General features: G+C 44.8%; 1 protein-coding gene across 6 annotated transcripts in view; it reads left to right on the top strand.

The window, feature by feature from the left end:
* SYCP2L (synaptonemal complex protein 2 like) overlaps positions 1–25,414 on the top strand; it is a 230,729-nt gene that overhangs the window by 162,363 nt on the left and 42,952 nt on the right. For all 6 annotated transcript variants that reach the window (XM_033930428.1, XM_033930427.1, XM_033930431.1 and 3 more), the window contains 3 exons: positions 52–121; positions 12,838–12,969; positions 21,675–21,811. In XM_033930428.1, the coding sequence (XP_033786319.1) occupies positions 52–121; positions 12,838–12,969; positions 21,675–21,811 (339 nt within the window). The remainder of the gene's footprint in view (positions 1–51; positions 122–12,837; positions 12,970–21,674; positions 21,812–25,414) is intronic.

The following is a 25,414-nucleotide window of genomic DNA, read 5'->3' as shown; positions in this document are numbered from 1 at the left end:
AGAGAATGTTTTGTGAGTGTGTTAATTTCTTTTTCTTTATTTCTTGGCAAGAAATGGTACATTCAAAATGATCGAGGCTCTGCACAGGAGATTGTTTTAGGAGCCAAACGGGAAAATTCAGGTACATTAAACAAGGCCCTCTGTGATATATATAGTCATGTGAAAAAATTAGATACTCCATGAAAGATTTAGTTCTTTCTTAAGAAATGTTCACATGTCGATGTCAAATCTTTTTTAAAAAATTTATCTCTGGAAAAGAAAGTGATGTAATTGCAGGTAAACAACAGAAATTTTCCTTGATTTACTCATGAAACAAAAGATATCCACAAAAATGTGGATGGCATTTAACATCCTCAAGGCCTTTTTCCACCCCAGAAAATATGAAGGAGAGCAAAAAGGAAAGATGAGTTTTCAACACAAAATTTTTCATTCATCAATTGAACACTTCAATTGATGAATGAAAAATTTTCCTTCACCAAACTCTCACCTCTAACCAAAGAGGAAATGGAGCATCTTTCTGCATTACCAGCAGTCCCAATCTTACTATAAATGAATCCAGTAACTGTTTCTTCCCTGTAAACATAAAAAAAGAAATCATGCCAAAAGCACTTGGGTTAGAGTCGTATTAGATAAAAATGTTATATTAGACATATTTGTAAATAGGATTTCCTATACTACTGAGCCAGAAAACAGGCTTTTTAGTAGCTTACTTCCCCACAGATCTTCTAAGGGCTCCTTTACAAAGGTGCGTTAGGGCCTTAATGCGCAGGGATAGTGCGCACTAGCCGCTACCGCCTCCTTTTAAGCAGGTGGTAGTCTTTTGGCTAGCGCGCGCTAATCTGGTGCGTGTGCTAAAAACGGTAGCGCACCTTTGTAACATAAAGCCCTAAGTCTTTAAAAATGTTGCATGCAAAACCGAGGTGGGGGGAAAAGGATAAAAACAAAACAGCAGTATAGATTAAGAACAGCTGAAGAAAAAATCCAAACATTGTGCAGCTTAAGAACAAAAGAATAGGCTTATTGAATCAGACCAATCGTCCATCAAGCCCAGTAGCCCATTCTCACGGTGGCCAATCCAGGTCACTAGTACCTGGCCAAAGCCCAAAGAGTAGCAACATTCCATGCTACCGATCCAGAGCAAGCAGTGGCTTCCCTCATGTTTTTTCTTAATAAGAGACTATGGACTTTTTCTCCATGAAATTGTCCAAACTTTTCTTAAAACCAGCTATGCTAGCCACTCTTACTACAATCTCTGACAATGCGTTCCAGAGCTTAACTATTCTCTTAGTGAAAAAAATAGTTCTTCCTATTGGTTTTAAAAAGTATTTCCCTGTAACTGCAAGTGTCCCCTAGTCTTTGTAATTTTTGACAGAGTGAAAAATAAATCCGCTTGTATTTGTAGTTGAGAAAAAGAGAGATGGTGGGTCTGGAGATGATGGGATCCATTGCTGCAACTGCTCTTTCACTCTTTGGGCCTCCGGCAGCATTACTGAAATAAACATGCATGCTTGGAAGCTTTCGCTCTGCTACTGTTTCCTGTCTCCACTTAGTAGCGAAGCAGTAGTAGAGGGAAAAATTCAGGTCACTAAAGACAGTGTGCTTACTTCATGCCGCCAGCGACCTGAAGAATGGAAGAGTAGCTGCCTTTTCGGATCCCGTGGAGGGGAGGAATGCAGTGGGGTCACAGGGGGTAGTCATTAGAGAAATGCTGGACTGTAGGGATGGAGAAGAAAAACAAGAAAGATGCCAGACTTCCATGGAAGGGGAAAACAGAGATGCCAGACTCTGGTAGGGGAGAAGGAGGGAAGGAGAGAAGAGGAGATGACAGATCACAAGAAAGGAGAAAGGGAACAAGAGAAATGTTGGACTACTGGAGGAAGTGGGAAGGAGAGTGAGATGCCAGACCACGGAAGGGAAGCAGAAGAGAAAGGTAGATGAGAGGGGGAAGAGAAGGACAGGAAGATATGAGACCACAAAAGGGGTAGAGGAAAGGAGAAGAGAGAGATGCTAGATTGTGGGAAGAAGAGAAGAAAGATGTTGGGCCACCAGAGGAAGGGGAAAGAGAGAGGGAGATTGTGTGTGTGAAAAGGACATGGGTTTCTGTTGGCATTGACTATAGAAATAATCAGTAGTAGTAGTAATATGAACATAAGAATAGCCTTACTGGGTCAGACCAATGGTCCATCCAGCCCAGTATCCTGTCTTCACGGAGGCCAATCCAAGTCAAAAGTACCAGACAAAAGCTCAAATAGTAGCAGCATTCCATGTCACCGCCAGGGCAAGAAGTGGCTTCCTCCATGTCTGTTTCAACAGCAGACTATGGACTTTTCCTCCTAAGAAATTGTCCAGACCTTTAAAATTAGCTACATTAACCTCTCTTACCATATTCTCTGGCAATTCGTTCCAAAGCTTAACTATTCTCTTAAGTGAAAAAATATTTCCTCCTATTAGTTTTAAGAGTATTACTCTAACTTCATAGAGTATCCTCTAGTCTTTGTAAATTTTGATGCAGTAAAAAAATCGATCCACTTGTACTCGTTCTACACCACTCAGGTTTTTGTAGACTTTAATCATATCTCCCCTCAGCTATCTTTTCCAAGTTGAAGAGCCCCAACCTCTTTTGTCTTTCCTCATACAAAAGGGGTGTCATCCCCTTTATCATCTTGGTCGGTCTTCTTTGAACCTTTTCTAGTGCTGCTATATCTTTTTTGAGATAAGGAGACCAGAACTGAATGCAATACTCAAGGTGAGGTTACACCATTGAGCGATACAGAGGCATTGTAACATTCGTAGTCCTGTTTACCATCCCTTTTCTAATAATTCCTAGCATCTTGTTTGCTTTTTTGGCCGCCGCCACACATTGAGCAGAAGGTTTTGGTGTATTGTCTTTGACACCTAGATCTTTTTCTTGAGCGCTGACCCCCAAGGTGGACTCTAGTATTCGGTAACTATGATTTGGATTATTCCTCCCAATGTGCATCACTCTGCATTTGTCCACATTTAATTTCATCTGCCATTTGGACGCTTGGTCTTCCAATTTCCTAAGATCATCCAATTTCCTAAGATTTTCACAGTCTGCGTGCATTTTAACAACTTTGAACAGTTTAGTATCATCTGCAAATTTACAAAATACCCCCAAAAATCAGCATTAAATAGAGAGAGAGTAAAACCCTCACCATATAAATCCAAAATGAAAGAGAATAGCAGAATATAGCACAAAAATACAATCAATTAACAATAAACTATAAGAGAGAGATCTCAGTACTGGGGAACTGTAATAAGTCAAATTTCTAGCAGTATACTCCTGGGCTGACATCTCATATTTCTTAATCACTATAACCTAAATGAGTTTGCCCCGTACATTGCAATGTCTCCTCCGTAGTGCAATACTAATAAGTGAAAAATAAATCAATAGAAATGTGATATAATGTGTATATAATGCACTCTCCTCATTTGGAAAAACTGTCTTCAATTTTCTTTTCGCTGCTCAAGTATACAAGAGCTGTTCAAAAAGTACCAGACCTTTATTCATAAAAAAAATACTCTTATTTAGATACAACAATCTTATACTAATCTTCTTCAAAGTAGTCCCCTTGGGCTGCCACACACTTCTTCCAACGGTTCTGCCACTATCAGAAGCAGCACTGGAACGCCTCTTTTGAGATTGCTTGCAACTGGTCCTTTGCATTCTGCACGATGTCTTCTCTTGATTGAAATCTGGTCCCTTTCAGGGGCATTTTCAGCTTAGCCAAAAGTCATACAGAACCATGTCGGGAGAATAGGGAGCCTGAGGAATCACAGGTGTGTTTTGTTTGGCCAGGAAACATAGTATCAAATGTGAAGAATGGGCAGGTGCGTTATCATGATAGGGCTGCCAATTGCCCGCTGCCCACAGGTCCAGCCATTTGCAACTCACAGCGTTACGAAGGTGACACAGAACCTCTTGGTAGTACCCCTTGGTGATGGTTGTGCCATGTGGTGTGTACTTGTGATGAACCATGCCACTGGAGTCAAAGAAGATGGTCAGCATGACTTTGAAATTACTGCGGACTTGCCTTGCTTTTTTTTGGCCTCAGGGATGTTGAATGCTTCTATTGTGATGACATCAACTTGGTTTCTGGATTGTACCCATAAACCTAGGACTCATCGCCAGTGATCACTGTACTGAGGAAGTTGGAATCAATGTTCACAGTCTCCAGCATGTCCTGTACGATCTCCAAACGGAGTTGCTTCTGCTTAATCATTAGCAACTTTGGCACAAACTTCGCTGAATCCTCAAGCAAAATGGAATGAATGGATCCAGTGCTAATGTTTGCATCGTCTGCAAGTTCTCTGATCGTGATCCGACGATCCTGCATCACTTGGTCAATGACGATCTCATTTCTGGATGTTGAGGGCCTACCAGAATGTGCTTCACTCTCCACTGATGTGTGGCCATCTCTGAAGTGGTTGTATCACTCCTTTATCTGTGTGGTGCCCATTGCTTTGTCCCCGAATGCCTGTTGAATCTTGCATATCATTTCCACTTGGGAATTGCAAAGCTTCACACAAAATTTAATGCAGTAAGCATAGTTCAACTTTTTCTGTCATTTTGTCAAAAATGAAAATCGGACAACACTCACACTTCCTCACTCATCGGCAGTCACTCTGCCGGTGACTGACAGCATCTGTAGGCGGGAAAAAATTCAAGCATGCGCTTTAGGGTTGCCTACATATGTGAACCAAACCATGCCTCCCTGCTTTATTTGTTTACACAAGAAAAATTAAGGTCTGATACTTTTTGAACAGTCTTCGTATAGCAAGACATAATCAAACAATCAAATATCAGACTTATCTGTGTTGAAAGGAAAATCAGTTACTGCCCGACAGAGCTCCGTTTCGCTGTCTTCATCAGGAGCAGAGACCCTGTAAATCCTTTACATCCATTGTAGATTAAAGTCCAATTTAAGACGATGAAAAAAACCTGTTAAAGCATTGGAGGTAAGCTTGAATGAAACTTTTTTTCCTCCACTTGCATACGAAGTTAACAAGAATAATGGCAGCCGAAAAAATCCGAGACGATTAAAAAGCACCACGAAAAGGCAAACACATTCCCTGTGACATAATGACATTGTCAAAAACTTTATTGAATAAGGTTATACAATTGCAAAACCTAAAAACATTATTGAATTGACATTATTGAATTGACAGATTTTGAATGAATACTTCTTGATAACCAACAAGTTATTTCAAAAAACACTTATCTACATTTTCATTATGTCCGTATGGAGAAAATGCTTGTAAATGAAAAATCCAATAATTTTCCCGCATTAGCAGGAAATCTTGTCACCATTGAAAGTCTCCAGATTTTTTTGCAAATCACTCAGTTGATCTTGAAACTGCGTGCTATCTGGGTTTGCTGTTAAAGTTTGAAAGATTTCATCAGACTCTCGTGTAACTTCTATTATGGATTCATTTATTGTATCCACCATAAGGACCATCGGGTCCAGAAAACATTGTTGAGGACAGCTGCCCATTTCTCCAAAAATGTAATGTTAGTCTTAAAAATACTTAGTTGTTTTTGCATCCGCAATCCCCTTGGTATCATTTTTTTTTTTTAATATATTCAATTAAAGACATACTGTGAAGCTCCATTCCAATAAGAATTCTTTGAAGATTCATCCATTGATCCTTTTGTTGTGTAAAAGAAGAAGATGTATCTTGCAAATTCAGTCACCTCACTCGTAGTTCCAATTTGCAGATTGTTTATAAATAAGCTAAATAGCACCCAGTACTGATCCCTGCAGCCCACCACTATTTACCCTCCTCCGTTGAGAAAAATGGCCATCTTACCCTACCCTCTGTTTTCTGCCCGATAGCCAATTCTTTATCCACAATTAAACATTGCCTCCTATCCCATGACTCTTTAATTTTCTCAGGAGCCTCTCATGAGGAACTTTGACAAAAGCCTTCTGAAAATCTAGATACACTACATCAACCAGCTTGCCTTTATCCACATGTTTATTCATACCTTCAAAGAAGTCAAGAAAATTGGTGAGGCAAGTAGCAGCAATGGGTAACTTCTTCCTCCTCTTGTCAGCTCATACCTGAGTGTTCCTTTTAACTGCATGGGCCTCGGCCTCCATATAGCCCAATAGTTCAAATAAACATTCAGGTCTGGGCTAGCAGAAGTGACCTATTCCACAGCTGCTGGTAGACTGGTAGAGTTTTGTACACAACTGGAAATCATAAGCTGAAGTTTTCATGCTATGTTTATTTTTTAAAAATTCTGATTTGCAACTTACAATTAGGGATCAAATGTTTTTCTTATGTTCTCTTAATCTCAGGGATGTCTTGGAAAAATAAGGGTTTTAATAGCTCCTCTTCTCATGCAACAATTAGGCTTAACACATCTGATTTGTAAGGCAGTACAATACATCTCACTATTCCAACTCATTCACAACTTACAGCTGATAATGTTTCATACTCCCTACCATCGTGGGTAAATGGTCCAAGTACGAGAGGAAATACTGTGCAGCTTGGGAAAAGAAGCAGAGTTTAAGGGATGGATCCAGAAAGTACCGGCTGATGACACAAAAGCATTTTGCAAATATTGCCAATGTGAAGTGCGTGCTCACCAGAGTGATTTGAAGGCACACAGCTTAATTGAGAAGCACTGACGCAATGCTGCACCTTTTTTGAACATGAGGAATTTTTTTGACGTTGGATGTCACAGCAGCACGAAAGGTCTCAATACGACATTGAAAGTTGCTGAGCTAAAATTGGCTGTACACATAGCTTGTCATTCCAGCATATCTACTGTGAACCATCTTGGAGAATTAGTTCGGGACATATCTGGAAAAGACTTAGCAATTCATCGCACTAAATGCACATCTTTGATTAAACAGGTTCTTAGTCCTTTCAATGCATGAAGACTTGTTGAAGGACATAAAGGGAGAATCCAAAAGCGGTAGCACGGTTATTATGGGAGACTTCAACTATCCCAGGATAGACTTGAGTCTTGGAAGCTCAAATTGCGCTAGGGAGGCAGAATTCCTGGAGGCTATACAAGATTGTTTCATGGAGTAGCTTGTTAGAGAACCAACGAGAGGATATTCCACTCTGGATCCAATCCTAAATGGGTTAAGGGGACCTGCAAAGGAAGTAGAGGTAGTGGAACCGTTGGGAAACAGCGATCATAACGTGATCAAGCTCAAGGGTGAGGTGGGAATACCCAAAAGAAAGAGAACCATAGCGACAACTTTCAACTTCAGGAAAGGAAACTACGAAGCAATGAGGGAAATGGTAAGGAAGAAACTTAGGAACACTTCCAAAAAATGGCAAACGGTAGAACATGCCTGGTCTTTTCTCAAGAACATGGTGAGCGAGGCGCAAAATCTGTATATCCCCAGATCCAGAAAGGGGTGCAAAAAGAGTCGAACAAAAGACTCGGCGTGGATAACCAAAACAGTGAAGGAAGCGATAGGCAATAAGAAAAATTCATTCAGGAAATGGGAAAAGGACAAAACTCAGGGGAACTGGAAAGAGCACAGGAAGTATCAAAAAGAATGTGGTTTGAAAAGCCAAAAGAGAGTATGAAGAGAGGCTAGCCAGGGAAGCACGAAATTTCAAACTGTTCTTTAGATATGTTAAAGAGAAGCAACCGGCTAGGGAGGAGGTGGGACCACTGGACGACGGAGACAGGAAAGGAGTGGTGAAAGAAGAGAAAGAAGTGGCAGAAAGACTTAACGTGTTCTTTTCAACTATATTTACAAACGAAGACACATCCAACATACCGGAACCTGAGCAATTCTTCAATGGAAATCAGGCAGAAAAATTAACATCCATGGAAGTGAGCCTTGAAGATGTACGCAGGCAGATGGGAAAAACTAAAAACTGACAAATCCCTGGTCCGGACGGAATCCATCCAAGGGTTCTGAAGGAATTAAAGGAGGAGATAGTGGAACTACTGCAGCAAATTTGCAATCTATCCCTGAAAACAGGCGTGATCCCGAAGGACTGGAAGATAGCCAACGTTACGCCCATCTTTAAAAAGGGATCAAGAGGTGAGCCAGGAAACTACAGACTGGTGAGTCTGACCTCGGTTCCGGGGAAAATGGCGGAAGCACTGATAAAAGAAAACATCGATGAACATTTGGAAAGAAACGAACTTCTGATAACCAGCCAACATGGTTTCTGCAAGGGGAGATCGTGCCTAACAAACTTATTGCACTTCTTCGAAGGAATTAACAAACGGATGGACAAAGGAGACCCCATAGACATCATATATCTAGATTTCCAAAAAGCCTTTGATAAGGTGCCCCATGAACGCCTACTCCGGAAACTGAAGAACCATGGGGTGGAAGGAGATGTACATAGATGGATCAGAAACTGGTTGGCGGGTAGGAAACAGAGGGTAGGAGTGAAGGGCCACTACTCGGACTGGAGAAGGATCATGAGTGGGGTCCCGCAGGGCTCGGTGCTCGGGCCGCTACTATTTAATATATTCATAAATGATCTAGAAACAGGGACGAAGTGTGAGATAATAAAATTTGCGGACGACACCAAACTATTTAGTGGAGCTCGGACTAAAGAGGACTGTGAAGAACTGCAAAGGGACTTGAACAAACTAGGGGAATGGGCGACGAGATGGCAGATGAAGTTCAACATTGAGAAATGTAAAGTATTACATGTGGGAAACAGAAACCCGAGGTACAACTATACGATGGGAGGGATGTTATTAAATGAGAGTACCCAAGAAAGGGACTTGGGGGTAATGGTGGACATGACGATGAAGCCGACGGCACAGTGCGCAGCGGCCGCTAAGAAGGCAAATAGAATGCTAGACATCATCAAGAAGGGTATTACAACCAGAATGAAAGAAGTTATCCTGCCATTGTATCGGGCGATGGTGCATCTGGAGTACTGCGTCCAATATTGGTTGCCGTATCTTAAGAAGGATATGGTGATACTCGAGAGGGTTCAGAGGAGAGTGACACGTCTGATAAAAGGTTTGGAAAATCTTTCATACGCTGAGAGATTGGAAAAACTGGGACTCTTTTCCCTGAGAAGAGGAGACTTAGAGGGGATATGATAGAGACTTACAAGATCATGAAGGGCATAAAGAGAGTAGAGAGGGACAGATTCTTCAAACTTTCGAATAATAAAAGAACAAAAGGGCATTTGGAAAAGTTGAAAGGGGACAGATTCAAAACGAATGCTAGGAAGTTCTTCTTTACCCAACATGTGCACTTCCAGAGGGCATAATAGGGCAGAATGCGGTACTGGGGTTCAAGAAGGGATTGGACAATTTCCTGCTGGAAAAGGGGATAGAGGGGTATAGATAGAGGATTACTGCACAGGTCCTGGACCTGTTGGGCCGCCGCGTGAGCGGACTTCTGGGCACGATGGACCTCAGGTGTGACCCAGTAGAGGCATTTCTTATGTTCATGATAGATGAAAGTACAGATGTAACAACCGAGAAACAACTCTGCTTTGTTCGTTTTTTATAGCTGCATACTACACAAAATTGTGACAACTTTTCTTGGCTTAGTTTTGCTGGAGTGTGGAACAGCTAATGCCATTTTTACTGCACTAATGAAATTCCTGAAACAAAATAATCTGGCATCTGCAAAGTGTATTGGACTCGCAACAGATGGCTGCAATACAATGGGTGGTAGTGTCAATTCAGTGACAACCAGATTTTGTGAACTTAATCCTAATATTGTTCACATTAAATGCATTTGCCATTCCTTACAGCTGTGTTCATCCTATGCCTTTAAAGTGTTGCCTAGAAATGTCGAGTTTATGGTTTCTGAAACCTACAGATGGTTCTCTCACAGTACTGCCCATCAGCAGAAGTACAAAGCTATGTATTCTTATATAAATGTTGGTGAAGAACCACTTAAAATTTTGAAATTGTATGATACCAGATGGCTGTCTATCACTCCAAGTGTTCAATGCATTCTGGACCAGTATGATGAACTAAGGCTTCATTTTCAGGTTGCAAAAGATTTATTTATGTATTCAATTTTCTATACCATTTTCCCAAGGGAGCTCAGAACGGTTTACATGAATTTATTCAGGTACTTGAGCATTTTTCCCTGTCTGTCCCGGTGGGCTCACAATCTTTCTAATGTACCTGGGGGCAATGGGGGGAATTAAGTGACTTGCCCAGGGTCACAAGGAGTAGCGTGGGTTTGAACTCACATCCTCAGGGTGAAGAAAGGAATTATACTGCAGAGCTGTTTCAGATGTACAGTGACCCTAAAAATAAGCTGTACCTTGTATTTATGCAGCCTATACTGCATGAACTGTCCAAAGTGAACAGATCATTTGAGCTTGACAAAGCAAGTCCAGAAAAACTGCTCAAAGAACTTACGAATATGTATCTTAGTATTATGGATTGGGTTATGCGACCAGCTGCGATGAAGACATGGACAGCAATACTTGCATATGATAACAACAATGAAGCAAATTACCTTCCTATCAGTGCAGTGAACTTTGGAATTGATTTCCATATTCTGTTAACAAACATGAACTTGAGGAAGCCTTCGGTCCCAGAAAGTATGAATGTGCAATAGAGTTTCCAGTGTGGAATACTTAGATAAAGATAATATGAAATGGAGGGAAATGGGCGCACTCAGGGGATGCACGAAGTAGTACACAAAGGAGCACGTCATGCTCCTTATTTGCGCTCCTTTGTACGCCAGCGGCTTATGCCGCTGAAGAGGATAGTTGGAGAAATAAGCTCAGAGGAGTGATGTCACAGTGGGCAGAGCTTGGGTGAGCAGAGAAGGCAGAACACATTGAGAACTGAAAAACAAAGTAAGAACAGGACAAAACAAAAGTTAACTCAGCAAACAGCACAATCTCTAGCCAGTAGAGCAGTCAAAATTGAAGAGGATAGCTATAGAAATAGGCTCAGAGGAGTGATGTCACCTGTGGGCGGAGCTTGTTCTTTACGCCCTATCTCTTTACTCTGTGCCATTCTCTCATAAGAACATAACATAAGAACATAAGAATTGCCGCTGCTGGGTCAGACCAGTGGTCCATCGTGCCCAGCAGTCCGCTCCCACGGTGGCCCCTAGGTCAAAGACCAGCGCCCTAACTGAAACCAGCCCTACCTGCGTACGTTCCAGTTCTGCAGGAATTCATCTAACTTTGTTTGAATCCCTGGAGGGTGTTTTCCCCTATGACAGCCTCCGGAAGAGCGTTTCAGTTTTCCACCACTCTCTGAATGAAAAATAACTTCCTTACGTTTGTACGGAATCTATCCCCTTTTAACTTTAGAGAGTGCCCTCTCGTTCTCCCTTCCTTGGAGAGGGTGATCAACCTGTGTTTATCTACTAAGTGAGGGATCTCAAAGTCCCTCCATGAGGGCCACAATCCAGTCAGGTTTTCAGGATTTCCCCAATAAATATGCATTGAAAGTCGTGCATGCACATAGATCTCATGCATATTCATTGGGGAAATCCTGAAAACACGACTGGATTGCGGCCCTCAAGGAGGGACTTTGAGATCCCTGTATTAAGTCTATTCCCTTCATTATCTTGAAGTTTTCAATCATGTCCCCTCTGTCTCCTATTTTCAAGAGAAGAGGCCCAGTTTCTCTATTCTCTCACTATACGACAACTCCTCCAGCCCCTTAAGCATTTTAGTCACTCTTCTCTGGACCCTTTCGAGTAGTACTGTGTCCTTCTGCCCTTGATGGTACCTATCCCTCTTTCTCTCTTGACTTCAAGACCCATTCCTTTACTCCTGCATCTCCCTGCACATTCTTTTTTTCCTCAAACCTCACTCCTTTTAGCCTCCTCTGCATCCCCTGCCTGTGTCCCCGTATAAGTTGGTTCATCTGTCCTCATCTATCTCTCCCTCTCCTCTTGCTGTAGATAATGATCAACTTGAAGACTAATCCTTGGGTTGCTTTTTTTTTTGTCTCACATTCATTTATTTATTTATTATTCTTATTCAGTCCGTGAATATTCTTTTTTTAATCTTTATTCATTTCAAATCTTAAATCAAGTACAATAATGACATTTATCAATTAAGCTTTCAAATACACTTGAAATCTTATAATTGATCTTCATAATATACGGGTTGCTTAATGACCAGATCTAAGATAAAACAAGTTGACTTGGTCTCTCTTCCTGGTCTCTTGTGTGTTTCTGTCTCGCTCTTCAGTGGCAGGTTTTGTGCAGTGGTGAGCTCAGGGTTCTTGGTCACAGGAAAACATGGCATTAGGACTGAGACATTCAGAGAAGACATGAAACAGCTTAGTCTACATGTGCATCTCGTGACCTTTGGCTTCTTTGCCTGCTTATCTTGTTTCAGGCCATCTCCAGACCTGCAGCAAAACAGAAAAGATACTGGTTGAAGGTCAGGAAGGACAAATTGGGCACGATTCAATGAGCTTGCTTAGTGTTGTTACTGAGATGTACAGTTCAAACGTGCTATTAGAGTGCTGGCCATGCTACAGTAAGAAATCTAATTGATAGATTGGGAAAGAGGGGATAGGTGCTTTTAAAGTGACCATACTCCTTTTCAGAATCACCAGTTTGAGAGCTTTGTTGCTCAGCCACCATCTGTGCAAGTGGAATTCTGGCTCCTGACAGCTCTAGGGCTAATTACTCCATGTTACTGTTGGGCTATACACTATGAAAAGGTTTATTCTAAAAACAGAAATAGTGAAAACCAGGTGTGTTTTTTTTTACCATTTTGTCAAATGATTTTTTATATAAGAATTTTTCTTTTAATATAGTGAGGCTTTAACTAAGCTTGAATAAACACTCTTATGAATATTTGCAAAATGCATCTATTATGAAAGAATGTATTTATTGAACTTCTATCCCCCATCAGATTTGTCTGCTGGTAGTGTCTTTAAAAAAATGAAACAACCCAGAAGAGAACCAGGTAATGAGGCGCCTGAAATGTCCCTAAAGCCACAGAAACTCTTTGATTCGAGTGAAAGGAAAAAGAACAGGCGACCAGGTAAATATAGAAGATCAGACATGTAGATCTTAATTTTGAAAGCAAAAACTGTTGTACCTTGTTAACAGCGAGGAATAAGTTCTATGAGATATTGGGCAGTTTGTGCAGATTCCAAGTTCACTAAAATATGTATGAGGTCTATAAATCAGTTCTTATTCATTTAGCACAATACTCGGAAGCATTCCCTCTTTCGTGTCCCACCTATGTGGACACAGAACGTTGTCTCAAGGGTTCATAGACTAAAGCGCGTGGGACAATCGCATGCTGGATTAAAAGGTAACTTTAAAGCGCTCCGAGGGGCGTAGGGGGGAAGACCCTGATTTTACTTAAGTGTTGGCGCTGCTGTTGGAGGTTTTTTTTGGGGAGGGAACCTCCCCCCCCTTCCCATTAGAGAAGAAAGTGTAATTTTTCTCAGTGTTTTAGTGAAAGATTAGTTTCCTCTGTAAGTGTGTGGGGGGGGGGGGTTCCCCACCCCTCAATGGTAGTGGCTACACTTCTAAGTAAATTGGGAGGGGGGTTCCACACATATACACACACCCTCGGAATGCTTTAAAGTTACATTTTAATCCAGCACACTGACATCCTGCGCACATTTGTCTTGGCGGCTTTGTCCACGCGCGATTGTCCGGCGCGCTTTAGTCCCGTCACCGTCTCAAAAGGTGGAACACAGCCGAGGGAATGCTTCCAGGGCAGGCTAAAGCAGCTTGTTTTCAGGGCTGACGCTGCTGGTGGCCCAAAAGAAAGTTGTAGTGGGGGCGGGGGGTGAGCAGTCAGGCAGCAAGGCAACACAAAAGGCAAGGCAAGAAGATGGATCACATTGGGAGGCAGCTGGGAAAGAAGGGAGATAGATGCATGTCCAGACCACAGGAAGGGAAAGAGGCTAGGATGCAGGGAAAGCGGGTAGTGTGACAGAAAGGACAGAACATTACATTACATTACATTAGTGATTTCTATTCCACCTGTGCCTTGCGGTTCTAGGCGGATTACAATTTAGAAGATATCTGGACATTTCCAGTAGAATTACATAACAAGGAAGTGAATATATTACAATTTAGATTACAATTTAGAAGATATCTGGACATTTCCAGTAGAATTACACAACAAGGAAGGATAGGGAGCTCAAATAAGGAAACCCCAGAGGGAGAGTTGGAGTTCAAGGGGAGGGGGAGATGTTCAGGATGCAGGTGAAAGGGAAGAGAGGGTTAGAAGTTGTATACAGATAGGGACAAGGACAGGAGGGAAGATGCTAGACACATGGGGGGGGGAGGTTCAGGAATGAGGATATAGATGTTGAACATAGGGAGGGGTACAGCATTTTTTTCATATGCAGGGGGTTGGCAGCTGACTGCGGTCCACAATGAATCCAATTTTTGTCTCAATGGTCCAAGGCCTTCAAAAGACTCACTTTACCCACCCCCTAGTCAAAGGCATAGCAAGCAAAAAACTATATGATGGACTATTAGCAACCAAGCAGCAAGAGTAGACCACCACCTCTGCAATCTGATGACCACAATGCCCAACTACAAAACCTTCAGGAAAGAATTGAAAACTATGCTATTCAAGAAATTTGTCAATTGATCTAATTAAGCCTTTATCCCAGGACAAGCAGGCAGCATATTCTTTACGCATGGGTGACGTCACCGACGGAGCCCACGGTACGGACCTTTTTACTAGAAAGTTCTAGTTGGCCGCACCGCGCGTGCGCGAGTGCCTTCCCGCCCGACGGAGGAGAGCGTGGTCCCCAGTTTTTTTCGTTTCCGCGGAGCGAAGAAGACGTGCGTTTTTCAACTCCGATTGAAATCCTCTTTTTGCCTTCCCGCTCGCGTTCTTTTTTCGTTTTATTTACCTTCGGGTTCTTTTTTATTTCATTTCCAAAAAAAAAAAAAAAAAAATATTTTCTTTTTGTTTCGTTTTTTGTCTTTGCCCCGGCGGGGCCTGTTGTCACGATCCAGGCCTCGGGGTTTGATTTTGCGGAGGCCGTGTTCACATTCATGCCCCCGCAGCCCGGTTTTAAGAAGTGCCAGCGGTGTGCACGCCCGATCTCCCTCACTGACCCACACAATTGGTGTTTACAGTGTTTGGGACCGGAGCATCGGGCGGACTCGTGCACCCGCTGTGCCACTCTTAAAAAACGCACTTTGAAGAATCGCCAAATCCAGCAAAGTCTGCTGTTCGGCACCGGCCCGACTATGGACTCGACTTCTTCAACTGCGGCACCATCGAAGTCGGCACCGACCACCTCGACACCGCCTGACATTACATCGGCGCCACCGGCGCCAGGTAAGCCGGCTAAGAAGCCTTCCACCCTTGAGCGCCCTCCCACCTCGGTGGCGACACCGGCTCTTTCGGCTCCACGCCGAACTAAAAAGCGCTCCGCTCCGATATCGGTGAGTGCCTCGTCATCGGCCGCCTCATCGCCGGAGCGTAGAGCGGCACCCATGGAACCAAAGCAGAAAAAAGTGGTTCCGGTGCCAACCCTGGATGACCGCATTGCGGCCATCCTCCAGGATAAGTTGCAGGAACAACTCCAAAAGCAACTTAAACAGCTCTTGCCCTATATCCTGGCACCGCTGCTTTCGGTACCAGACCGGCCCGAGCCCCACACCGTCCAACCGGTATCCACGCCATCGGTACCTATGGACCCCTCCATGCCCATTCTCTCGGCACCGCATATCCATGCCCATGCCGAGGCCGTAGCTCTGACGACATCCGATCCTCCTCGGGACCGAGCGGAACACCGGTCTTCCCGCGAACCTGACCGGCACCGTTCTTCCCGGGACCGGGACAGACACAGGTCTTCATCCCCCGGTGCCGTCTCGGTACGCTCAGGCAAGTCTCGGTCTAAAGCTCATCATACCGAACCTTCCACTCCAGTCTCTCGGCACGCACACACCGATGTCAGAGACCCGGACCTCTGGGAGGAATCTCCCCTCGGTACCGAGGAGGATGCATCATCGTCGGACGAAGAGCCCTCGGCCCCCGATACCACATCTAAACCTGAGCAATCTTCTTTTTCAAAATTCCTCAGGGAGTTATCGGGAGCCTTATCTTTGCCTCTGGAATCTGATTCCAAGAAGTCACAAGCTTTCCTGGAGGCATTAGATTTCGATCAACCTCCTAAGGAGTTCCTGAAGTTACCCGTGCATGACATCCTACGGGAAACTTTTTATAAAAATTGGGAAAATCCATTAACTGTCCCTGGGGCACCCCGTAAACTGGATAGCCTTTACAGGGTTATCCCAATCCCGGGATTTGATAAACCCCAGCTGCCCCATGAATCTCTCCTGGTTGAGTCCACTTTAAAAAAGACTCAAGGCTCCAGTGTATATGCCTCTACCCCTCCTGGCAGGGAGGGCAAAACTATGGACAAGTTTGGCAAGCGGCTCTACCAGAATGCCATGCTTGCCAACAGGGCAAACAATTACTCTTTCCACTTTTCATTCTACCTGAAACATCTGGTAATGCAACTCTCCGCCATGCAAAAGTACATGCCGGAGCACAAGGTTCCACTATTCCAGCAGCACATCTCCAGCCTGCTTCAACTTAGAAAATTTATGGTGCGCTCCATCTATGACTCCTTTGAGCTCACCTCTCGTGCATCTGCCATCGCTGTGGCCATGCGCCGCCTGGCCTGGCTCAGGGTCTCTGATCTGGATGTCAACCATCAGGACCGACTAGCCAACGCCCCATTTATGGGAGACGAATTGTTCGGAGAGTCTCTGGATACCACCACACAAAAACTCTCCGCCCATGAGACCCGATGGGATACTCTCATTAAACCAAAAAAGAAGGCCCCTCCTGCTCGGCCTTACAAACCACAGTCTTCATACCAGCGCAGGTTCTCCGCTAGGCCGCTTAACCCGCCTTCACAGCAACCTAGGCGGGCTCGCCAACAACACCACAACCAGGCTCGTGCACAGTCTAATCAACCTGCCAAGCCTCTTCCTCCTGCCAAACCTTCTCAGCCCTTTTGACTCCTCTCTCCAGGGCTTAGCCAGTCTTCCACCCTCATTGCCTCTCCCTCAACCAATCGGAGGCAGGCTCCACATTTTTCTCAGCCGTTGGGAGGTCATCACATCGGACCAGTGGGTCCTCAACATCATCCGCCACGGCTACTCTCTCAACTTCCAGACTCTTCCACCAGACAATCCTCCCGTAGAGTCTGCTTCTCTTTCAACTCAAACCCCCCTCCTCCTGAGGGAGGTCCAATCCCTCCTTCTCCTCAATGCCATCGAAGAAGTGCCTCTGGAACAAAGGGGCCGGGGATTCTACTCCCGTTACTTTCTGGTTCCAAAAAAGACAGGAGACCTACGTCCCATTCTCGATCTCAGGGACCTCAACAAATGTCTTGTCAAGGAGAAGTTCAGAATGCTCTCCCTTGCCACGCTTTACCCTCATCTCTCTCAGAACGACTGGCTATGTTCCCTGGACCTCAAAGAGGCCTACACTCACATACCAATCAATCCAGCTTCACGTCGCTACCTAAGATTCCAGGTGCACCATCGCCATTATCAGTACAAAGTGCTACCTTTTGGCCTCGCTTCATCACCCAGGGTGTTCACCAAATGCCTCATTGTGGCGGCGGCCTTCCTCAGGTCTCACAACCTCCAGGTGTTTCCCTACTTGGACGATTGGTTGGTGAAAGCACCTACGTCTCCGCTTGTGCTACAAGCCACTCATCATACCATCTCTCTCCTCCACCTCCTGGGGTTCGAGATCAACTACCCCAAGTCGCATCTGCTTCCCACGCAGCGCCTTCAGTTCATTGGAGCAGTTCTCGACACCACACTGATGAGGGCGTTTCTCCCCTCCGACCGTCAGCGGAACCTGCTCCGCCTGTGTCGTCAGGTGCTCCTTCATCACTCCATCTCTGCCAGACAGATGATGGTCCTCCTGGGCCACATGGCCTCGACGGTGCATGTGCTTCCCCTGGCACGACTCCACCTCAGGACACCTCAATGGACTCTGGCCAACCAATGGTCGCAGACCTCGAATCTTCTTTCTCATCCCATCTCTGTGACATCGTCTCTTCAGCAATCTCTACAATGGTGGTTGAACTCCTCAAATCTTTCCAGGGGCCTTCTTTTTCATCTGCCCCCGCATTCCATGACCATCACCACGGATGCCTCCCCTTATGCATGGGGAGCTCACCTGGGAGACCTACGCACCCAAGGTCTTTGGACCCCGCAGGAGCGTCTTCATCACATCAATTTCCTGGAACTACGAGCCATGTTCTATGCTCTCAAGGCCTTCCAGCACCTTCTTTGCCCTCAGGTTCTGCTCCTGTGCACGGACAACCAAGTTGCCATGTACTACATCAACAAACAGGGCGGCACCGGATCTCGCCTCCTTTGTCAGGAGGCTCTTCGCATTTGGACCTGGGCCACGGCCCGCAGTCTCTTCCTCAAGGCTGTCTACATCCAGGGCGAACAGAACTCCCTGGCCGACAATCTCAGCCGCATCCTTCAACCTCACGAGTGGACTTTGGACCCTCCCACGCTCCACTCCATCTTTTCTCGCTGGGGCACTCCGCAGGTGGACCTATTCGCAGCTCCTCACAACCATCAGCTGCCCCAGTTCTGCTCCAGACTCTTCTCTCCTCATCGTCTGGCCCCGGATGCATTCCTTCTCGACTGGACGGATCGGTTCCTCTATGCCTTTCCTCCTCTACCTCTGATGTTGCGGACTTTATCCAAACTCCGCAGGGACGGAGCCACCATGATCCTCATAGCTCCCCGGTGGCCTCGTCAACACTGGTTCTCCCTCCTGCTTCAGCTCAGCTCCAGGGATCCCATTCCTCTGCCTGTGTTTCCTACTCTACTTACACAGCAACATCAGTCTCTACTACATCCCAATCTGTCTTCGCTCCACCTGACAGCTTGGTTTCTCTCGGGCTGACCTCTTCAGGAAATCTGTCTCAGCCTGTCCGTCTCATTTTGGACGCCTCCAGGAAACCGGCAACCCTTCAATGTTACCATCAGAAGTGGACCAGGTTCTCCTCTTGGTGCCTCCGTCATCATCACAATCCCACCTCTTTAGCGGTGGAAACTGTTCTGGACTACTTGCTCTCCCTGTCCAATGCAGGCCTCAAGTCTACCTCTATCAGAGTCCATCTCAGTGCCATCACGGCTTTTCATGAACCTGTCTTAGGAAAACCTCTCACGGCTCACCCTCTGGTTTCCCGATTCATGAGGGGCCTCTTCAACATCAAACCACCTCTGAAGCCTCCTCCGGTCGTCTGGGACCTGAATGTGGTTTTATCTGCCCTCATGAAACCTCCCTTTGAGCCGCTTGCCACAACTTCGCTCAAATTTCTGACATGGAAGGTTCTTTTCCTCATTGCCATCACCTCTGCCAGGAGGGTTAGTGAGCTTCATGCACTGGTTGCCGATCCACCGTTCACTATTTTTCACCATGACAAGGTGGTTCTACGCACCCATCCAAAGTTCCTCCCTAAGGTGGTCTCAGCTTTTCACCTCAACCAGTCCATTGTATTGCCTGTTTTCTTCCCGAAACCTCATTCACATCCCGGAGAACAGGCATTGCACAGTCTTGACTGCAAGCGTGCCCTGGCTTACTATCTTGATCGTACAAGGGCTCACCGCTTGTCCCCTCAGCTCTTCCTGACCTTCGACCCAAATCGTTTGGGTCGACCGGTCTCTAAACGGACGCTATCCAACTGGCTTGCAGCTTGCATCGCGTTCTGTTACGCTCGGGCCGGTCTGTCACTAGACGGTGCTGTCACGGCCCACAGGGTAAGAGCTATGGCCGCTTCTGTTGCTTTCCTCCGTTCCACACCCATTGAGGAAATCTGCAAGGCGGCCACCTGGTCCTCAGTTCACACATTCACTACTCACTACTGTCTGGATGCTTTCTCCAGACGGGATGGGCACTTCGGCCAATCTGTACTTCAGAATTTATTTTCCTAATGGCCAACCATCCCTCCTCCCTCTTTGTTAGCTTGGAGGTCACCCATGCGTAAAGAATATGCTGCCTGCTTGTCCTGGGATAAAGCACAGTTACTTACCGTAACAGATGTTATCCAGGGACAGCAGGCAGATATTCTTACGTCCCACCCTCCTCCCCGGGTTGGCTTCTTAGCTGGCTTATACTAACTGGGGACCACGCTCTCCTACGTCGGGCGGGAAGGCACTCGCGCACGCGCGGTGCGGCCAACTAGAACTTTCTAGTAAAAAGGTCTGTACCGTGGGCTCCGTCGGTGACGTCACCCATGCGTAAGAATATCTGCCTGCTGTCCCTGGATAACACCTGTTACGGTAAGTAACTGTGCTTTCCGACTCCCCAGATCCTAATGTATTTTTCAACTATCAATCTTGTAATCTCCCTCAGAATGCCCAGGCTAATTCTTTTGTAAACCGCCTAGAACTGAAAGGTATTGGCGGGATAGACACCAATGTAATGTAACTACTGGGATAAACAGATAGGAGGCTAAACTCAAGGCAAGATGTTTGGAAGTAGGTTGGAATTTGTCCAAGCCTCTTTCTGCTGGGATGCCAGATTTACCGTCTTCCGCTGGGTAATTTTAGTTCAATGCAATGCTCCAAAAGTATGCTTATTTGAATCCCTCTTTTTACAGTTAAACAAGTTAAACTGATTTAATTAGTATGCATAGCAAGCTAGTTCTGATGTAGAATGAGTGTATAGTTGATCACTCTATGTATTAAAGGCCTGGATGAAGAGCCAGGCATTAACCTGCTTTCTGAAGTAGAGGAAGTACCTCTGGGAGTAAATTCCAGAGCATGGGGGCTACTCATGACAAGGCTCGCTGGTGAGTATTGCATTGTTCATTTTCTTTTGATGAGGGTACAGATAGTGATGCTTCTTGAGAAGAACTCCAAGTTCTTGATGGTCTATAAAGGGTTAGCTTTTTCTTTAAGTATTCTGGCCCATTTTGTATGAGGATCTAGAAAATTTAACATTTTAAATTTAACCCTGTAAGGTACTGGTAGCCAATATAGTTTGTGCAGGAAGGGTGGAGTATAGGCTCCCAGCCTTTGTATAGCTGCCAGCAAATAGTTGCATATATAGATTCACCCTTTTGTGTCCTGTTTGTCTGCTACAATTAGATTGTAAGCTCTCTTGAGCATGGACTGTCTCTTCTGTATTAATGTACAGCACTGCATGCATCTGGTGGCGCTATAGAAATGATTATTGGTAATAGGATTAGGCGAGGGCAAATGAGAACAAAATATTATAAACCATGAAGATGTACATATATGGAAGCTTTTAAGACCTCATAGAGCCGTTCTTCAAATATGTGATAAAGGACAAGTGAGTTCAAAAGCTTATGCGCAACAATATTTTTTCATATTTATTTTGCCAAATAATGGTATCAAAATCTGCAAAGAATCATAATTGTAAGTGATGTATTCAGTTATTTGTAGCTTAGTATTCCTGGACAAATTCCTGGAGGAAAAGTCCATAGTCTGTTGTTAAGACATGGGGAAGCCTCTTCCTTCCCATGGATCGGTAGCATGGAATGTTGCCACTCTTTGGGTTTTGGACAGGTACTAGTGACCTGGATTGGCCACCATGAGAACGGGCTACTGGGCTTGATGGACCATTGGTCTGACCCAGTAAGGCTGTTCTTATGTGAAGATGGAGTCTTATTTTCTTATCTGCTCAATAAAAAAAAAATAAGGAAACAAGAAAAATGTATCCTTGCTTCTTTTCTTTTTCCACAGAGCTTTCTTCTTCTGTGGAGAAGAGTTCAGCAGAAGTCAATGAGGTCTTTGATGATGATCAAGAAGAGGAGCCCGGTGAATCTAGTATCATTGCTGTGTTTAAACGTTTTACCAAAGACCTCAAAGGAAAATCCTGGGTAAATATAACATCATAATTATTTCTGCAGATTTCATGCATTTTCTGTACATTAGTTCTACCTTTATACTGCTTTATCAAGATTCTCTTGGGAGTGTATGGTGCAGTGCTTAGAGCTATAGCCCCAGCATCCTGGAGTTGTGGGTTCAAATCCCGCACTGATCCTTGTAACCCTGGGCAAGCCAGCATCAGAAATACTCTCTTCATTTCTTAATTCTTTTCACTATTCTAAATAAATGAAAACATAGATGTATTGGGGTGGTTTAGCTTAGGTTAGAACAGCAATTAAATTCTGTAACGGAGGAAGAACCTCAGGTCCCAGTTTGCCGCTGGCTATTTGACTCAGCCTGCAGACTACAGCAGAACTTATCCTCATTGGCTTCAACCTCCAACCTCCCAATTACTATAAATGTTTTTATTTTTGTTTTTTATTCTTGATTTTCTTTAACGTTTAATTTTTGATCTAGACAGTTTATGGTTAATTACAAAATACTCTTAAGTACTTCAGTGTTCTCCCCAGAAATTTTTTCAAGCCAGGTGGCATGAAAAAGTAGCCAGTTGGGGCAGGATGGGGAAATTTGGTGGTGGGGAAAATTAACCCCCTCTTTTACTAAGATGCGCTAAGCGCGCAAAACCCCATACTACGCAGGAAAACTAACGCCAGCTCAAAGCTGGTGTTAACGTCTAGCGTGCACGGCAATTCTGAACGCACTACGCACACGCTAAAACTGCTATCGCAGCTTAGTAAAAGGAACCCTAAATGTGTACTATTTTTATGAATTATTATTATTACCGTATTTTCACGCATATAACGTGCGCGTTATACACGATTTTACAAACCGTGTATAACCATGCACGTTATCCCCTTTTTTTTTTTACATAGTTCCCCCCAACGTCCGATTCACCCCCCCCCCCCCCCCCCGCAGGACCGCTCACACCCGCACCCCGAAGGACCGCTCACACCCGCACCCCAAAGGACCGCTCGCACTGGAACATGCACCCGCAGCCGCATCCCCACACCGAAGGACCGCTCACACCCCCACAGCCTCCCCACCCCCCCCATCATGTAGAAGTTTCCTACCGTCGTCCTGCTGCTTCCTCTGCCGACGGTCCTGCCCCTTCTCTTAGCCCTGCGTCTATGCTGCGTCTACCCTGCTTCCTCTTCCGGCGGTCCCGCCCTTTCTCTGACGTCAGAGAAAGGGCGGGACCGCCGGAAGAGGAAACAGCATAGACGCAGGGCTAAGAGAAGGGGCAGGACCGCCGGCAGAGGAAGCAGCAGGACGACGGTAGGAAACTTCTACATGATGGGGGGAGGTGGGGAGGCTGGGGGGTGCGAGCGGTCCTTCGGGGTGGGGTGCGCTTGCGGGTGTGTGTTCCAGCGCGAGTGGTCCTTCGGGGTGCGGGTGCGAGCGGTCCTGCGGGGGGGGGTGAATCGGACGTCGGGGTGGGGTGCATCAGGCTTTCAGGGTGGGACAGGACTTCAAGGGGGAGAGGAGAGTCGGGGCGGGCTAAAGGAGAGTGGGCTGGCCAGAGGAGAGTCGGGGCGGGTTAAAGGAGAGTCGGGCTGGCCAGAGGAGAGTCGGGGCGGGCTAAAGGAGAGTCGGGCTGGCCAGAGGAGAGTCGGGGCGGGCGAAAGGAGAGTCGGGCAGCGACGGGAGAGTCAGGGCGGCATGCGCGGTATACAGGTGTGTGCGGTATATAAAAATTTATTTACATAAATTACAGTTCCCCGCGTGCTATACCCGTGTGCGCGTTTTACACGGGTGCGCGGTATATGAGTGAAAATACGGTATTTTCCAATGCTCAATATGACTTCCTTTTTTTAAGGTTTGACACTTGTGCCAGAATATTTTTACTAAATTTAAGAAGTATCCAATTCTAAAAGGGAATAAGTAGATATTTGCCCTCTTTCAAATGGTATAGAGGTTTAAAAAATGGAAATGCGTTAATGAGATCATTAGGTTCAATCTAGCCATTTATTTCTGCATGAATTTAAACAACTAAAAAAAAAAAGATAAATATAGCTCATCCAGTCATACAAGAAATGGCTCTACAGCACCTCTAATAATGTTTTGATCACTAGATTCCTTCCTGAGGTCTCACTGAGGATATGAAATAGATGCGATCCCCACTTCCAGACCTCTTCCACATAATTAATGGAGAGGTGTTACTGAGCCTTGAAGGAGACCTGTGTGACTGATCTTTATCTGCTACTTTTTTTGCTGTACACTTCTCCCTCCGTATTCGCAGGGGAAGAGCCGGCCCACGAATATTTAAAAAACGTGAATAATATTCGGACCGGTTCTGCCCCTAACCCCTGCTTCCCCCGGCTATTTTAAGACCTGAAAGCCCCCCTTAAGCATTACCTGATGGTCTAGTGGATTTTCAGGCAGGAGCGATCTTCCCACGCTCCTGCCCCGTGCAGATCGCTCACAGGAAATGGCTGCCTTGAACTCCCGTAGTCTCTCAAACCATTTCCTGTGAGCGATCTGCACGGAACAGGAGCATGGGAAGATAGCTCCTGCCCCGAAAACCCACTAGACCACCAGGTAAGGCTTAAGGGAGGCTTATAGGGCTCAAAATAGCCTGAAAATGAAAATGCATTTTTTGGTTTAAAACTGCGAATACGGAGGGGGAAGTGTAGTGCAAAGTGAGAGCTAGGGCAAAACAGTTTAGGTAAAGAAGCAGGTAATAATTAGCAATGTATTAAAAATATTTTATTGGCTTATAATGTCATTTGAAAGCTGCTTGATGTTAATATAACTTTAATTTAATTCTTTATAGTGTGTGTGGGGGGACAACACCTACATCAACAGTAAAGTTGGAATAGGGTCATTAAATCCAGTGGCGTATATAGTATTATGACAGCCAATGCTGATCATTTTTTAACAACCCCCTCCTCTATATAAAAAAGATATTTTTAGTAATAATCCATGAGTCACACAACAAGGGTGCACCTAGGAAAAGACAGCATCTTAAACACTGCAGTGAGCACTAGAACATCAACACACACACACGCATTGTAAAACTAAACAAGCCAGATACTGCACAGTCAATTGATCCTGTACAGTCACTGCTAACAGAAAGCCATGTCCCTTTCATATACAGACAGATACACCCTTGCCCAATGTGGAATAATTACAACTAAAAACAGAACTATGTAGACAAAAGTTAAACTGAGCCAAGAAACCAGACTTTGCATACAATGCAACACCACAGAAACAGTGACACGTCCTCTAATACTGTGCAAAATATAAAGACAGTAGATGTAAATTTGAAAAAAACTTACATAACAATCACCACTTTACAAATTAACAAACAGAAATAAAACAAATAATGAGAAATAGGAAAATACCATTTTTTGAACTAATCCATTTTTCAATTAGCTTTCAGAGGCCAAATCTTTCTTCAAAACAGTACAGCAGGGGTGCCCACAATTTTTTAGCTTGCAAGCTACTTTTTAAAATGACCAAGTCAAAATCATCTACCAACAGTAAAATTTTAAAAAACACAAAGCACACTGTACGCAGAGAAAATGTTAATTATCATTTGTATTCGGGGGGGGGGGGGGGTTTCAGAGGTCAAGGCAGATGACTTTAAAATA

This window comes from Geotrypetes seraphini, chromosome 2, assembly GCF_902459505.1.
Source record: "Geotrypetes seraphini chromosome 2, aGeoSer1.1, whole genome shotgun sequence".
NCBI classification, from domain to species: Eukaryota; Metazoa; Chordata; class Amphibia; order Gymnophiona; family Dermophiidae; genus Geotrypetes; species Geotrypetes seraphini.
The sequence above is the reverse complement of the archived record's forward strand: the minus strand, read 5'-3'. Positions and strand labels throughout refer to the sequence as shown.